We start from the raw sequence: 18,216 nt of genomic DNA on the forward strand, positions 1-18,216 counted from the left end.
GGTCGTACGGGGAGCGGCTGAGGGAACTGGGGGTGTTTAGTCTGGAGAAGAGGAGGCTGAGGGGAGACCTCATCGCCCTCTACAGCTACCTGAAAGGAGGTTGCAGAGAGCTGGGTTTGAGTCTCTTTAACCAAGTAACAAGCGACAGGACAAGAGGGAATGGCCTCAAGTTGCACCAGGGAAGGTTTAGACTGGATATTAGGAAGCATTTCTTTCCAGAAGGCATTGTTGGGTGTTGGAATGGGCTGCCCAGGGAGATGGTGGAGTCCCCATCCCTGGAGGGGATTAAGTCAGGCTGTCATAGTGCTGAGGGATATGGTGTAGTTGGGAACTGTCACTGTTAAGTTAATGGTTGGACTAGGTGATTTTCCAGGTCTTTTCCAACCTAGATGATTCTGTGAAATTTATTAACTCTGTGTCTTCTAGAAAGGTTTAATTTTACAATATTTTCATTATTTTATTGATTAGTCTGAACAGTGTTCATAGAGACAAAATAAGTTATTTCTAGTGCATCAGATAGCTGTTCTATTATATGTGGGCAAAGATTTGTGTTCAGTGGCTGCCACAGTCATTAACAGGGAAAGAATAAAGGAAAGTAAAAGAGAGTTATGGAGTCAAGAGTAAAATTTGTCAGATATTCTTAATGTATCAAATATTATCTTCCTTGAAATGGTACCACAGATGCTACATCCACCATAGGATCCTTCACATGCTGTGTCTCCTGCCGCTCTGTATGACTTTGAGTACGTTGGAAAGGTCGAAAGTTTTCGTAATCAATTCCATTAGTCCCTCGTCTTTTTCCACACCAGTGATAAACTCTTCTAAAGTCAGTTCCCCTAAAAGAAAGTCAGATACTCCTTAGGAACTGAGAAACCCAGCAATCACTCTTAATCCAACACAAGGCCATTCATGCCAGATTGAATCCTGCAGGAAGCTTCCCGGTTCTGTGATGACAGGCAAATGCAAGAAGAGTTTGCTAGTGTTTTCCCACTTTGCATTAGATCCTAGAACTCAGACTCTTTTTTTTTTTTTCTGTTAAAACAGATCAAACATAGCTTTCACTGAAAGTTCTAAGACAGCTATGAGTGCTCAGTATCTGTGGTGACTTAAATGTGTGAAAAGATGCTCATGAAGCCTGTATCAAGGCTGAATTTAGATATATGGACCAATTTTCACTGAGCTAACTGGAATTTATTTTACAGGTATTTTTAACAGAGATTAGGGTGTGATTTGCTGAGGATTACCAGGCATACTCCCCGTGTTGACTACTAAGATTGTTTAGAGACATGGTAAGATGCAGTAAGAAAAGATCAGTTAAGTAGTTTGATTAGATAAATTCTTCCAAGCAACTGAAACGATCATTTAGAGTGTGATTTTTTGTGCTCTTGTCAGAATCAGATAATACCTTGGAAGCTGCAAAACAACTATAACATCTCTTTTATTGAGGAGCAGGAGCACTGTTTAGCATTCTTCCTCTTTTCCTGCTCTCTTCCCTGTCAGCAGAGACAAAGGCCAGTCCTAGGCATGTGTGTCTGCTTGCATAGTACACAGGAGTGTATACAATTCTCTGGTTAGAAGTTAATCCAGTGATACTGTTTTTCTCTGAGGGGAAACAGACCTTGGTTTAATAGGAAGAGCTTGATCCTTTCCTCTGAGAATGGTTTAAAGTTTCTTGTTAAAATCACAACAATGATTGGTTTCTCACTGAAATAAGAAATGACAAGAGACCAGGCAAAGAGGAAAATAGCTGGATGACTTTGGGCCCCAGAGTGCAGGGGAGTAGCAATTCAAGTCGCATGCACTTCTGGTGAATACTTAGCTAGGTGCCTTTTGGCTATTTTCAGATTTAAGTACTCCCCAGAGGTTTCTTGTGTTTTGGTTTTTGTTCATGGCAACCTGGGAAACTTCTTCTGATGTGAAAAAGGAAAATGATCAGCATTTGAAAAATGTGAAAACCGCTTTCTACCCATGGGCAGTAAAGGCTGCTTCCTCTTTAGTCATATGGGTCCTCACTGAACTGGTGAGCAGGCTCCTATACATACCATTAGAGTGGAAAGATGTCATTCAACAGAAGTCCTGGCTTTTAGGCTTCAGTGAGAGGAGTAAGATCCTGTCCAGGGGCTGGTGTGCAGTGCACTGAGGATGCTCGTGCCTCCTCTTTCAACTCCTGCACCCCCTTCCATCCCAGAAGCAGAGACAGAGCACCAACTCTATATGTTTGTCTGCATCCTCCTGCTTTGCTGCTCATCCACTCACTTTATCCGATCTCTCCTCCTATCCCAGGCACCTCTCTTACTTCCCATCCCCTTCCCTCTGTATTGCCTTTGACTGAGGTCTTTCGGTGGGTGGGTTTCCTGGACTTGTCAAATGGACATGCTGCATCATTTTCCTGCTTATGCAGGTCAACTGGTCTTGAATTCCCTCCTCTTGATTCCAGGCTATATATTTTAAAGTATGAATACCAGCATGCAAGCATACCAAAACCACTGCAGTTACCAGTGAGATGTGGTTACACTGACATGTCCACACTCACTCAGATTTCCTTGAGATAATGAAAATTGCAAGCCATCAGCAGATTTGTTTTAAGAATTGTTCCTTACAACCATGGGATTATTTCTTGTATTTTAACATGAGGAAGGACACTACAACTTATTTGTCTGTCTGGCTGTTTCTGTAATAAGAAGCTACAAGGAGGTAGCATAGATTAAGTTAAATTTGGTAAAATTTGTCCCATTCCTCAGGTGGAGCTAGTCCTGCTGCTTTGCAGCTATTTAAGAAACAACTAACTATGGAAGGCAATTTGAAATGGGAGTATTATGAAGATAATTCTGAATAATTCATGTTCTGGCATTTCAGTGTTAAAATGTAAGACGCAAAAGTTATTTTTTCAGCTGAGGGTCTAGCTCAGATACCATTGTTACTTGCAGTAAACATATGGTCAAAGCAGGGTCCAAGGTATGAATAATCATAGAATTTGATTTAGATTCTAGAATATGGCTGTATGTTATTTGGAGTCCTTTGGTTTGCCTTCGCCCAAAAGATGGGCCAAGCAAGTGGTGGAAAAATCCTCTACCATTTATTCACATGAATCACAAGATCACTGTTTATGCTCTGATTATGTATCGCAAACAGCTTTTTTTTAAAGTAAACTTAATACACCAAATAAGACCAGAAAAATTAACAAAAAAAAAAAAGCCCACAATTCTGGACTGGCATCTGATTTTGCAATGCTTTCTCGATATTCCTAATTTGTCAGTGATTGCAGTAATTGATGTAAAACATCAGTGGAAGGAGGATCTTCATGATTAGAAGTATGAGGGAAGACATTCACATGTGACAAGTTTTCTACTGGAAACAATTCTGAAGCAGTGAATTAAAGTTTTAGTTTCCAAATGCAAGTCCCAGTTGGCTTAATCTACCTATCTTGAGAAAAAACAGTAGCATATGTCTTAGCATGTGTTAACAATCAGCCTTTAAGGACATCCAATATGCTGTCCAATCTTTACAACATGCTAGAGCATGTGCAAACATGCATCTTAATTAGTTTTCTTATCCATTTTAGATAGATTAAACCAACACAAATATACTGAGAAAACCCCCTTGGTTACACTTTCATTTTTATGTGCAACCAGAGCACTGACATTTTGGATGAAGAGTGCAAGACCTCCATGTTTAAGCCCCTACTGCATGTAATTCCCAGGTCAGCTTAATCAACTCAGTTGACTTACACTTCACTGTAAAGCTGAAGTAGCATGGGTAAAGAAGAACAGATTCAGGCTTTCTGTTAACCTAAACCAGTCAGGTCTTCAGTAGTGTGTTCAACTCCCCTCTTGATCTCACGCTTCTTTATGAAAGGAGGAAAATCCCTGCCAATGCCAAGAAAACCTGGATTCTTACCATCATTGTTCACATCTATCTTCTGAAATACCATGTTTGTGAACTCTTCAGGAGACATGCTGGTGTAGCCATTAATAGCCTGGATAGCCTGAATGCAGAAATGCAGAAAGTTCTTTCAGACTTTTTTTCCATCAAGCTGTGAAAACAATACACTGACAACTGCTGTAATTGCAATGCAGATCTTTAGTTCACCAACGCTTTCAAAAAATATCTAAATAAATAGCTATTTCAAGTAAATCTTTAGTAATGAGGATTGGAAATTTAATTAACATAACACAGCCTGAAGATTACAGGCTAATTTACATATCTCTGAAGGTCTTCTGAAACCATGTGACACCTCTGCTCTGCAATACACTTTAGATTCCACACCAGCATTTTTCTCTGGCCCTTGAGAGTTCTGTGTCTTCAGAGAGTGCCCTATGGTCTGTGTGATTTAAATATAGTATAGTTTTTCACAGCTGAAAGCACATGACGAGAAAGCCTAAGTCGTTTTCCTATTAAGACATGTTTAATTTAGTAATCACAAATAAAGTCAGACCTGCAGTCCTGGAAACTGGCAGAATTTACTCATCCTCCAAAGAAATTTAGAAAACCAGAAGTCTCCCCTCTACTTTTTCTGTGTCAAAAGGACCCAATATTTGGAGTAAAGGTATAAATGAATATTTTTTCAAAATTATATTCCATTCAGTGGGACACTAATTTTTTCATTATGGTCATCATTTGGGTTAATAAAATAGGAGCCTAAATTTATAGCCAGTGTGTCAGGTGCAACAAGCAGGTGTTTATAGAGTTGGATTCAAACTCAATATCCCAATTAGTAAGTGACTGGGAAAATACCTGCATATATATTTATAAATACACATACATGCATGTTCTACAATGGGCATACTATAGAATTTGTTTTTCTGCACGTGAATTATCTTGAGATAAACTGTGTTGTGTACAATAATTCACCATATGTGCCAGTTGTTTCTTTCAGTATTCCTGATACTATATTAGAACTCATTATATTTAAAGAAAGCATTAAGTTCAGCTATTCAGCACTGATGTGGAATTCTTGACCATCACTGTCTTTATCTTACTTTACACAAATGAGTTCCAAAAGGCAGCAAGAATTTTACAAAAATAAGTACATAAACTTGTTTGTATTACTAATTCATACTTTAGAAACTTTCACTGTTTTATATGTCTGACCCTGATATAGTCTTCAGAAGTTGTACCTCTGCCACAGTTAACTTTGTCATAGTGCTAAGAGTAACGCAGTGGTTCCTGAAGTACTTGAATCACTGACTATCACAGAACCACCTTAAATAATAGCATAAAATAACTGGGCTGTTAAAAGGCATTGAGAGGGTGCGTAGTTTTCTGGAAGGAATTTTGAGGGTTGATTATGATCTGCTGAGACAAAGTTTGCATAGTTGTAGGGACAGATGAAGTTTTAATAGGACTTCCGTGATTTAAATTAAAAGTTATATCATTGAAAAAAAGTCATATCATTAAAAGTCATATAATGGACAACCAGGGGATCAGGCCCAGTCAGCATGGGTTTATGAAAGGCGGGTCCTGCCTGACAAACTTGATCTCCTTCTGTGACAAAATGACCCAATTATTGGACGCGGGAAAAGCTGTGGATATTGTCTACCTGGATTTTCGAAAAGCATTCAACACAGTTTCCCATAGAATTCTCATAGAAAAACTGGCTGCCCATGGCCTGGATGAGCAAATGGTCTGCTGGGTCAAGCACTGGCTGGATGAACAGTCCCAGAGAGTGGTGGTCAGTGGAGCTAAATCCAGCTGGTGTCCGGTCACAAGTGGTGTTCCTCAGGGCTTGGTGTTGGGATCATTTCTGTTTAACATCTTTATTGATGATCTTGATAAGGACGTAGAGTGTATTATCAGTAAATTCTCAGATGACACCAAGTTAAGCGGGAGTGTCGATCTGCACGAGGATGGGGAGGCACTACAGAGAGACTTGGATAGATTGGATCGGTGGCCAGTGTCAACAGGATGAGCTTCAACAAGGCCAAGTGCCAGTTCCTGCCCTTGGGCCACAACAAACCCCTGCATGGCTACAGGCTTGGGGAGCTGGAGCTGTCTGGGAGAGAAGGATCTGGGGGTTCTAACTGACAAGCAGCTGAACATGAGCCGGCAGTGTGCCCAGGTGGCCAAGAAAGCCAACGGCATCCTGGCTTGTGTCAGCAATAGTGTGACCAGCAGAAGTAGGGAGGTGACAGTCCCCCTGTGCTCTGCACTGGTGAGGCCACACCTGGAATGTTGTGTCCAGTTTTGGCACCTCAATACGAGAGAGATCTCGAGGTGCTGGGGTGAGTGCAGAGGAGGGCAACGGAGCTGGTGAAGGGCCTGGAGAATAAATCCTATGAGGAGAGATTGAGGGAGCTGGGACTGTTTAGCTTGAGGAAGAGAAGGCTGAGGGGAGACCTTGTCACTCTCTACAGCTCCCTGGAAGGACACATTGTAGAGAGGTTGGTGCTGGTCTCTTCTCATAGGTAATTAGTGACAGAACAAGAGGGAATGGCTTTAAACTACAACAGGGGAGGTTCAGACTGGATATTAGGATAAATTTTTCACAGAAAGAGTGGTCAGACAGTGGAATAGGCTGCCCAGGGAGGGCGTGGAGTCACCATCCCTGGATGTGTTTAAGGGTCGCTTAGATGAGGTGTTGGGGGATGTGGTGTAGGGGAGAACTTTGCAGAGTAGGGCTGATGGTTGGACTTGATGATCCCAAGAGTCTTTTCCAACCTGAATGATCCTGTGATTCTGTGATTCTGTAACTTAATATCTCAGTTATGATGTATCTTTTTGGACAAGACCTTGTTTACTGATGCTTAGTATAAGCAGGGCCCCTAATAGCTGTGAGCCTGTATTTTTATATTTATTTAGAGCCCAGCAATTTTAATATAGGCTAGATCAAATGACTTATGTGGGTTTGAATTAAAGCTCTTGTACTCCAAAAGAAAAGAAAACACATGGAGGTTTAAACTGGTTTTAAAACCAGTTAAATTGAAAAAGAAATCTTCTTTACATTAAAAGGATTTTAATTCTCTTTTCAGATAAAGCCCAAGACAAAACACAGTCACCTGGGTGAAAAATGATGCAAAAGAAAGATGTCATTAGTCTTAAATGAGGAGAAATCTGGGAGATACAGCTTCTCCTTCTACCTTTAGAAAGCTGCTCTTTACAAGGTGATGCATCATCTTTATTAGTTTGACCCCGTGACTCCATCTGGTACCAGTTCCTTTTAATTTTGGCAGCAGCTCTTGAAAGTCTCTAACAGTGACTAGCCAGGCACCAGCAGTAATACAGAATCCAGGAAAAGTGTATTCCTTGTTTATCATGGCATTAAATCCCTGCTTAGATTTTGTGCTCCCCGCAGCAAAATCTTAATCTGTAGTGAGTCCTGTACATTTAGGGAGCAGTACTAAGTCATTCATATTTACAATGAAACATATTATGCCTGAGTGCAAAATAATATTTCACTAGAACAAGTTGAAAAGCACAGAAATCATTTTAAAGAGAGAATTGTACTGCTTTGGTTTTATGGTTTTGAAATGGACCCATTTTCTGCAAAATTTTCGAAGATATTTGTATCCAAATGTCACTGTATGATTTAGTGGTAAAATTAAATTTTCCCAATTTAATTTTAAAATAGAGGTAATGACATTTGTAGTAAACAAAGCTGAAAGCTTTAAAAAAATTAAAATATTGGAATATTTTGATGACATTTAGATTGTTTCTTGCAGAAAGTTCAGTTTGAGAAGCCAGTTTTCCACAACAGATTGGCACAAACACTTGTAACCAGCTGTTTTTATTCATTATGTTGCTTCAGTTCTACCCTGCCTTATAGTAAAGTTTATCACAATAATGTCTCTACTGTTTCTACAGTTCTTCACCTTCAGTATACCATTATATCTGTAGAACTATAGTTTAAAGTAAAATACTACTTAGATATGTTTACTTCAGTAAGAAAGAAACTAATGGCGGGAGTGTCACTAGTCAGAACAATTCTGGTTTTACAAGTGTAAAACATTAAGTAAAGTACAGACAATCCATTTACAACACATGATGAACCGTTGTTTCAGGGGCAATGTGCTATGTCAGATTCTCTTGCTGTTGGTCATAGCTTGCTTACCGTGAATATGCTTAATAGTTCTTTTTTGTCAATACATCCATTTCCATCAGCATCGTATAGCTTAAAATACCATTTCAATTTCTGGTCAATTTTCCCTCGTATAACCAAGTTTATTGCAGCTATGAACTCCAAGAAGTCTATAAATCCATCCTAAGAGAGAGAGAGAGAAAAAACCACCCTATTTAACAGTGTTGTTTTTTTGTTCACTCTGGCGATTTCACGGAAACAGGTCACCAAATTGTAATACACAATGTAATACACAAATAACTGTAATACACAATGATTTGTAAAGCACCTTAACACAGAAATCTCCTGTGGTGTTTAAAAAGGATGCACTCATCTGAAAGCGCTATAGGAAGGGGCATTAGCACAGACACTTTTGTTCTCTCCTGAAAGCTGTAGGCAGTGGGGGGCAAATCTGTTCTGAGCAATTGTTACTGACATTTTTTGAGAAGAGAAACAGTTTTGTGGAAGACTTCCACATGCAGAAAATGGGAGTCTGGGATATCAGGTTTGGTACTAATGAGATGTCAACAGTGGAATTGCTTATATTCATGTGAGTACTGCAGAACTACGGATGATTTCCAATGCAGTAGAGCTGTTCCAGGTGTTTCTTATCTGAGAGATCATGTAGTAAGTGTTGTACACTGTAACCAGTGACCTGGCATGAACTCCAGGTACTGTGGTTTGTCTGTATAGACATCAGGTCTCTCTGACTAATACATTTTGCATGGGATATAAAGCCTTCAAGTCATTAACTAGTTTCTAAGTAGTGAGGATTGCGGGATAATCATAGGGAAAGAACATTTCAGATGGATTAATTTCCATATTTTCTGCTTCCTTCTCTGAAGCTGTTGATGGAAACCTGTCAAGGACAAGCCTCCATGGTCAGGTGGTCTAAGCTACTGTGACAGTTCCTCTGTTTCTGTATAAAATGTGGTGAGGATGGAAGAAACAGTTGCTGAATTTGGAGTGTACTTGCTCCAACTGTTTCTCATGTGCATATGGAAAGAATTAACAGCTGGGAAGTTTAATCTTCTGATCTTTATGTTGGTCAGAATCCAATTGCTTGGAAAACCTTGGAAATGCTGTCATCAGTTTCAGATGGCCTGTGATTTCAGAAGAGAAGTTTGTACGAGTATCTAGTAGGTATAGCATGTTGCTTATTTTTATTGTCATATGTCAACACACATCTTCCCGGTTGGTTTTGCAATCAGCAGGCATGAATCTGTCCTTGAGACTGTACTAGACTAAAGGAAAAGAAGTCTTGTAAAGGTACGGTGCAACTCATTGCCATATCTGTAGTGCTTGTTTTGATTTCTGTGCAAGGCTGTTTGGCAGAGTGGCACCTGAGAGGTAAATCCAATGTTTCAGACACACAGAATTCATTGTACTTGTAGAAACGGTGAATGCATGACTTGTGCAGACTGACCATTGCTTCACAGACTGTGCAGGTTCTGTTGGGGTTTCTGGATTTACTTTAATTGCAATCACAGCAAATGCAGCAAAAGCAAAGACACTATTCAACCACTGTTTAGGATTAAATTAAGTTTGGCAGTAACTACATGTAGTTTTCAAAGAAGATTAAGTCCAGTATTAAAAGCAGATGCTTTACCAAAAAAAGATACATAATGTAGCAGAAACTTTATGCTTCTTTTTGGCACAACAGCTTGAGTTTGCATTTTGCAAGTATTATTTCAAGAAGTGCCTCATCAGGTATCTTACTGAAGGGCAGAGTTTATTTTGCTGATTACATTTCCATTATCTGATTTGATAGATCTGTTAAGAATGTGGTTAGATGCATTTCACATTGCTGTTTTTTTATTGCATTTCATACTACTTACTGAAACTGCAGATTAATTTTAGACTTGCTGGGTGTCCGTGACCAGTTTAATTTTCTTCTCTCTCACATTTCACTTTGGATTTTGGAAAACTGTATTTTGCTTGCTTTCTTGCTACTCCTTGGTGTCAGTGCTGTTGCTCTGACAAAATATCAGAAGTTTGGACAACGTAATAATCATCTTCATGTGTCTGGGTGTGTAATTATGAGCTGGTGGATCGTTTGGCCTGTCCCTCTCAGGAAGGCACTGAAGGCCAAGGTCAGAAATGTCCCACCTCTGAACAGCAGCTGAGAGAAACTGTAGTTCTGTAGAGATGCGAAGATCACTGGCAACATGTTAAACTCAGCAGCCAGTGCATCAGGAATAAACATACTTAGAAGTCAGATGTGCTTATCTCCATGATATGGAACCAGAAGCGTTGCACAAAAACATTGAGGAGAAATGTACTTATTTTCCTTCCTACATCAAAACATATATTGTAGGTAGAAAAGAAAACATTGATGTGATGCAGAAGGCTATGGTGATCTTGTTACGCATATACAGAGCTTTCCCAGAGAAAGAGAAATACTGTGCTTTTTACAGTAGCATCCAAGAGCCTCAGAATAGTACATTAAATAATGAAAAAAATCTTAACAGTAATCTATGTATATCATCCTGTGGTTTTGTGAGTACAACAAATAATACAATAAAAGTGTTACGATGTTATTAAAAGAATACTGCTGTGCTGATTTATCTATCTGCTGCTCCATAACCATTCACAATACAAGTATCTAGGTAGGTCCTTACGCATTTCCAGGCTCTGGAAAACTTCACTCTGTGTGGTGCGCACAGTAAAGTGTCTGTTACTTATGAGGATGTCAGTAATTCACAAGCAAAGGGCTACAATAAAAATAATAAATAATAATAAAATAAAATTATAAAAAAACCCCTACAACATAATAACCAGAGCTGATTACCAGTGGTGGAAGAATTAAATAATGTAGTTCTGGTACTTTACTCTGTTATTCCAAAGGGGAAATTCCTAATATTTTTATTAAATGGACTTAATGCTGGTGAAGCCTGCTTATTTGGCACCTTAGGGTACTGGACCGATTTGGATGATAAATGCATTTCTTGTGCGTGAAGGCTTATTTTCCATGTCTGGAAGGCTTATTTTTCACTGTCCCTATCTTCCCTGGCTGCAGCACGTTACACTGGGAAACCATGGGCCTCTGGAGGGCCAGTGAAGTCCTGCACCCTTCATTGTCGGAATGGGCAGAGCCAGCTGAGGTAAGCTCACAGGATACCTCCTCTGGGTATGATGTAAAATAGCAGGGCAGAAATCTCCTAGTGTGGTTCTGAGGAGTGGGCTGGAGAGACACCAAAAAAATGGGTTCAAAACTTCTTTTGCATGCCTCGAAGTCTTCTGGACTTTCTGCTTCAGATAGCAGACTTAATAAAAATATATACTTTTTTTTTTTTTTTAAACTCTCTTAACTACTTGACCAGATGAACTGGAAGCTTAAGGACGCATCATTATGGTTGTACATATGTTTGTGCCCTTTGATGCTGTGTTTTTGTAGCTTGTTTTGCTTTCATTGATGAGTGATCCTTTAAGCCACTTGGAACTGTTTGATTCAAAAAACAAAGACAAAAGAAAGGTCCAGAACTGGAAGGAGAATTTGCTGATGATGTAAAATTGGTCATCACAGCCCTGAGGGCACCACCAGTCCTGGCTGCCCCTGCCGAGGGCCCAGGCCCCATTTCAGTTGTTCATTAGTTACTGAGTCTCCTGAGGAGAAAGCAATTTAATTTTATCTTTTTATGAGATGTTTTTGCTTCAGAATGTCAGCCTATGTGCAGTTGCTGGAGGCTGCTCACTTTTGTTCAGTGAGTATGGAGATGTGTGTCCTGTGGAGGCAGTCAGGCAGTGGGGGACCATAGAGTTACACAACAGCAATTAATACCCCAGCCCCAGAGCTGTAGGAGGGCATTATCCTTTGATTCCCAGAATAGCATTCCTAATCTTCACAGATCCTTAAAAAACTCTCACAGCTTCAAACTATTTGAATACAGATTAAAAAGAATTGACTTGTCCGCTATGAATACGCAGCTGATTTTAAGCAGCATGGTAGTTCAAGGTTGGGCCAGAATGATCTGAACTTGGCCTTTTGGCTGGCTGCCTAGCTCTTACCTGAGAGTGATTTTCTAGCAGCATTGATGCAGTGCTACTGGGATTGCCATCCATCTCCAGCCACACACCATGGCTATGCATGTGGGAAGGGACAATTTCTGTCCCTGCAAAACCCTACAATGAGTTAACTCATTGTATTTGAGCACTGAGGACTCTACCAAGAGTCTATACACAATAAGCTGTGTCTTACAAAATTTGCTCCTGAAAAATCTCTAAACTCAACCTGTCACCAGGAGAATAGCTCAACAGGCTTTATCAGGATTAACAAGTGTGCAAATATAGATAGTCTAAGTATTTCGAACCTTCCCTCCCACCTCCTGTCTTTCAGTATACTACTTAAACCTCATAAGGCAGAGGGAGAAGGCACAGGTTAAAAGGCAGATTACAACAGCTCAGAATAATTGAGGAATTTATAGCTAATTGTATGTGCTTCCCTTTCTCTCTAGAACCCATTGCAAATATAGTGATGCTTTCTCTGCCCTCAGAAACCTAAAGGAGGATTGTTTGCACTCCATTTTATCTTCCCCCATTTCCTTACTTTCTTTTGCTTCTAAAGGTATTCATCTGTTCCTCAAAGGTTACATATGCATTACTGAAGAAATAACAGAGCTACCTATGACTCTATTACTTTGACACATGCCTAAGGTCTGATATTGGAGTTTGGGGCTTGGAGAGACCTCCAGATCCCCCACAGGCTATGGCCAGAATCACTGGTTTCCCAAGTAAATAAAGCTGTCATTTGTCATGGAGTGGGGGGAGACTCTTGGCAAGGAAAGGCTATTAGATAAGGATGAAGAACAAAGCAGGGAATTAGGAGCTGTAGATCATTAAGTGGTTTTGTGATAGTTGAATACCCACTGTTATATAAAGAGAGGAGGCTGTATTGACCAGACTGTTACACAAGGTTCTGCTTTGTCCAGATGGAGTGGACCTGTGAGATTTGGGGATTTAGAAAATACCAGGACATTTGTGTTAGAGGAGTTGGAAATGCAGAGCCCGCTATGAGTCTTGGCTCTCAGGCTTGTAGGCTACCCTGATAAAACCTGGTGAAATCCAAAATGTTAAGATGGCAATTTTATTTCTTTAAAATTAATAACCACTCCTCGACTTGCTGCCATCACTCACGACTTTCAAGATTACTGGAGAAGACAGGGAAATCACCAAGGCATCGGGCTGTGTCTGGCTCTCAGCCTGCAGCATAGCACAGCAGTTCCCAGGAGGGCTGTATTGAAGGAAGGCATGTACTCAAGGACCTAACTCTCTGCCATCTTCTCCTGGATGGTGGGGTTCAGCTTTCTGCATGCCTAATTTTGAGCCTCTGCCTGTGCTTTCAGAAGCATCTTTCCCAATTTAAAACAAAGCAGTGGGCAAGAGAGAAAACTGAAAAATGCAGTCATGACCACATAGTACATTTTCCAGCAAATTTCTTGCTGACAATTCAAGCAAACTGTTCTTGTTTGACACACCCAAGAATGTGGCAGGGCAAACCTCCAGGAAAAGTACTTTGAAGATATATGTGTCTTCTAGTGGCAAAGATGCTCTATTTGGCAGTTTATCTTGGGTGCTCATAGATAATATTTTTAGGAATTAATGTCTCAAGGAATGTATGCAAGAAGGCTCATAAAAGCTAAACACATATGCTATAATTCCCTAATCTACTTGATACTACCTGGTGAAGGACCTCAGGGAAGGAAAAAGTTAATACTCTACCTTCTTTACCTAATAGCATTTTTTATTGCTGTAAAAAACGGGAGGTGATAGATCATGTTTTGTCACAAGAAAGCAGCTACGAATTTAGTGTCATTACATAAGTTTGCAGCCAAGTTAGTTAAAACAGATCATCCAATTTCTGCTGCATTTTTTCTTCAATTATTATTTCCAAAGCATGGTTTACCAGCATCGTCACCTACAAATGTGTGATTCATGATTGCATATTTCTTGTTTCAAAGTAAGACTTAAACAATCAAGGAGAAAAAGAAAATGTAAACCTGGAGTAGCTCTAACTTTTCTATTAGTAATTAATAAGGAAATAAATAGAAAAAAAGACAGTTGCACTTTTAAAAAATACTTAATAAAAGAAGCAGATTCCTGAACTGTTTCTCATTAAAATTACTTTCTCCTTTATCTACATCATAATTTAACAAGTAGTATTTAAAAGTAATTATGATTAATCGTACAAAGTTAACCTTCATTGCCTATTCACATAATGTGACAAAATTACAGTTTAGCTGGTAATGGTAGTAATATGCTCCAAGTGCTTTTTAAGCTCAGTGAAAGCTGCAGAGTACATGCTAATTTGTTTACACTTAAATGAAAATTTCAAAGAAACCCTGCACATGTTGTTAGAAAAGTGTAATTGCTTTGGTTTGATGTGTAATTTTGGTCACTGAGTCACTGAAGAGTAAACAACTCTAAACCCTTTCTTTTGTTTTAAAAAGAGTCAGGGAGTGTAAGAACTCAGGTAGCACAACTCAGTGGGAGACTGTGTAGACGATGAAGATTATTTTTAAATAAAACTGAACTTCATCATTCTTTCATATTCCTCCCTTTCTATACTGACTTACATTGAGTTTTGCTACATTTGCTTCTACAGGATGTTCATTAAAAATGTGACACAAATTTAATCCGTGTTAAAGAAAACAACAAGGAAAAAATGTTAAGTGGAAGAATCACTTGAGCAAGCCTCCAAGTGCTTAATTTTTATTGTCAGTACTTTTTGCCGCTGATTTCTCTGTATCCAATGCAGTGATTTATTTTCTCTATGTCTCTTGCGCAATGTAGTTGGCATTAAGCTTTGTACAGGACCTATGGGTTGAGCTGTCTTAACCTGTGTGTCTCAGGTGCTGGGCCCTGGTGTGGAAGGGGGCTGCTGCCAGCCAGCTGCCAAAGCCTTGGTGGAGGTGGTACATCTGGCCTTGCACCACGCACAAACTGTGCCTTTGACCTGGCTGTGGTCTACAGCGTCGTGGACCTACTGCCCAAGCACAGCAGATCTCTACTGCAAACACAATGAGTCTGGACATGCTGTGCACAGATCAACGGAAGGGGCTCTTCAGTGAGGGGGGACACTCCATGGTGTGCACTGCGAGTACCCCTGTCCCTTCGCGTAGTTTAATCCAATCTAACTAAGCGTCAAGACTGCAATGCAAGGAACACTCAACTGGAATATTACTTAGTAGTACTTGCCTATGTGAATATTTTGAAATTTTGTTTTTAAAGAAAAAATTTATTGGAAATTCAGATGATTGTTTCTGAAATGTAAAAATAGCCACTGAATTCTGCAATGCTGTAATAGAAATCTGAGACAGATCTCACTTTAATATCCAGTGTAAAGAATTGAGCCTTCCACGCTTGATGGTGCTGTGCCACTACTGAGGAATTACCTCTGGTCCAAAACTTTTAGATCGTAACTCATACCATCAAATCCTATAGTCAAGAATTCAACTGTACTGACATTAAGCAAGTGATGATTTTAATGATAATGCTAATGTAGGCTTTTAGCTGGTAATGACACATGATTATAGCATGTTAGTACTATCACAGCAGTAAGTCCTTTGCCAAACCACTAGAAAATAAAATTAAGATTGTGAAATTGCACCAATAATTGTGGGAAGTCTTTACAAAGTAATAGATTCCTTTTTGGAATCCATATATAAAATTGGATGTAAAAAAATTCTGGGGGTAGTTAAGAAGTAGAACAAAGACATTCTTTAAGACAGTCTATAATTAAATGGAGTAGTCTTTCATGGAATCAGGTGAAATATTCAGAGAACGTAGTTTCTATTCCATAGCATTTTTTATAAGAATACAGTATCTTTCAAAGGCACTTAAGCATCCTGACAATGATGTAACTATGAACACAGGAAAGCATAATTTAACCTCCTCATTATTTACAGTAATCAGGCTAGTTATTTTACATTTGAGATAATTTTATGCAACATTACTCCAGATTAAGGATAAACAAATGGTTTGGCTTCGTTCTTTTTGTTGCTTTTCTTGGATTGTGTCCAAAATTAATGGGAAAAGTGTTTGTACATGTACAGGTCAACTCTAAAAAGCCCAAATATTTCAGGAAGTAAGAACTGTAGATTTTTGTTAGTTCTGACAGAAGAATTCTTTCTGGCTAAGAGATATCTTGATTCTTATTTTATTCTAGCCCTTGGTTTAGAACTGACTAATTTTTTGACACACAGGCTTTTATTGCTGACTTTACAATATGATAGCTTTAACTGTCATGAAAATAAAGTAAATTTTCTAAGTATTTCTTGTAGTGGAGACTAAATAGAGGCAATTGTGAGATTGAAGGAGGGTTCAATACCAGAAAAATCAAGAGTTAGACTTCTATGAGCGAAGTGGTAGTGCTATCCACATGTGTTGGGCCAACACATGAACCATGGAAAAGGAATAGCATAAAACATGACATGTCTTTCCAACCATAATACCAGCTTATATATCTCTTGGCTCCATAGTGTAGTATGTAATGCAGATGTTGCTACTGCAACCTTACTGCCTGGGTTAAGCTAGCTGGTTAGAGTAAGCTAAGAAAAGTGTACTTGTCCAGAGAGTCAATTCAGCTTGGAGACATCCCTAAAATTATGTGTGCAGCTGAATTTATGTTTGCACAACTACTTGATGACTTAAGATACACAAGAGGAAAATTATTCAGGAAAGTTTGGGAAAATATTTCCTTAATTACCACCCTTTCTTACCCTGCTTTGGATAACTATTAACTATTAACCGTGTCTAAATTGGAGACACATGGATTTGATGGATGGACCACTTGGTGAATAAGGAATTGGCTGGATGATCACACTCGAAATGTTGCAGTCAACAGCTCAATGTCCAAGTGGAGAGCAGTGAGGGGTACTGTTCCTCAGGGGCCAGTGCTGTTTAACATCTTTGTTGGCAACATGGACAGTGAGACTGAGTGCACCGTCAGCAGCTTGCTGGTGACACCAAGCTGTGTGGTGCGGTTGACACACTGGAGGGATGTGCCATCCAGAGGGACCTGGACAGGCTGGAGAGGTGGGACCGTGCAAACCTCATGGAGTTCAACGAGGCCAAGTGCCAGGTCCTGCACAGGGGTCAGTGCAATGCCAAGCACAAATACAGGCTGGGTGATTGAGTGGATTGAGAGAAGCCCTGCGGAGAAGGACTTGGGGGTATTGGTGGATGGAAAATGGATTATGAGCCAGCAATGTGTGGTCACAGCCCAGAAAGCCAACCGTGTCCTGGGCTGCAAGAGCAGTGTAGTCAGCAGGTTGGTGAAGGTGACTCTCCCCCTCTACTCTGCTCTCATAAGACCCCACCTGGAGTGTTGTGTCCAGCTTTGGGCCCCCAATGTAAGAAGGACATGGACCTGCTCAAGTGGGTCCAGAGGAGGCCATGAAGATGATCAGGGACTGGAGCACCTCCCCTGTGAGGACACGCTGAGAGAGTTGGGGGTGTTCAGCCTGGAGAAGAGAAGGCTCCAGGGAGACCTTATAGCGGCCTCCCAGTACTGAAAGGGGCTACAGGAAAGGTGGGGAGGGACTCTTGATCAGGGAGTGTAGGGATAGGAGAAGGAGTAACAGTTTTAAAATGAAAAAGAGTAGATTTAGGTTAGATCTAAGGAAGAAATTATTTCCCGTGAGTGTGGTGAGACAGTGGCAGAGGTTTCCCAGAGCAGCTGTGGCTGCCCCCTCCCTGGCAGTGTTCCAGGCCAGGCTGGACGGGGCTTTGAGCAACCTGGGCTAGTGGAAGGTATCCCTGCCCATGGCAGGGGGCTGGAACTAGATGGTCTTTAAGGTCCCTTCCAACCCAAACCATGCTATGATTCTATGATTGCACCCAATTCTATTGTGTCAACTTTGGTAGTGCCTGCAAATGTGTAAGGATGCAGCAAACAGTGTAGTCAGCTCCGTAGGCAGCCTGGCAATTCATATCACAGCAGCTGTTCCTGGTCCTGAGGTCGCATCAGAGCAAGACAATCTGAGAAAGGAAGCCCAACTGAAGATCACATTTTCCAGCAAAGGAGAGTTCATAGCAATGAGGCCATGAGCCATTAGAATTAATCCCCAAGAGGTGGAAACATTTAATATTTACGTTCCAGGTAGTGTTTGAAATATTGCTCACTAGGAGTAATTTTATTCCATCTTTTAAGAGCTCTTCATGCC

At 40.2% G+C, this 18,216-nt stretch overlaps 1 protein-coding gene across 2 annotated transcripts in view; it reads right to left on the reverse strand.

The window, feature by feature from the left end:
- Positions 1–376: 376 nt before the first annotated feature.
- The window catches only part of GUCA1C (guanylate cyclase activator 1C), a 42,909-nt gene continuing 25,069 nt past the window's right edge, over positions 377–18,216 (reverse strand). For both annotated transcript variants that reach the window (XM_074898868.1, XM_074898877.1), the window contains exons 2-4: positions 8,048–8,197; positions 3,898–3,985; positions 377–836 (exon numbers count right to left, since the gene is read on the reverse strand). In XM_074898868.1, the coding sequence (XP_074754969.1) occupies positions 706–836; positions 3,898–3,985; positions 8,048–8,197 (369 nt within the window). In that variant the 3' untranslated portion in view covers positions 377–705. The remainder of the gene's footprint in view (positions 837–3,897; positions 3,986–8,047; positions 8,198–18,216) is intronic.

This window comes from Athene noctua, chromosome 1, assembly GCF_965140245.1.
Source record: "Athene noctua chromosome 1, bAthNoc1.hap1.1, whole genome shotgun sequence".
Classification (NCBI taxonomy): Eukaryota; Metazoa; Chordata; class Aves; order Strigiformes; family Strigidae; genus Athene; species Athene noctua.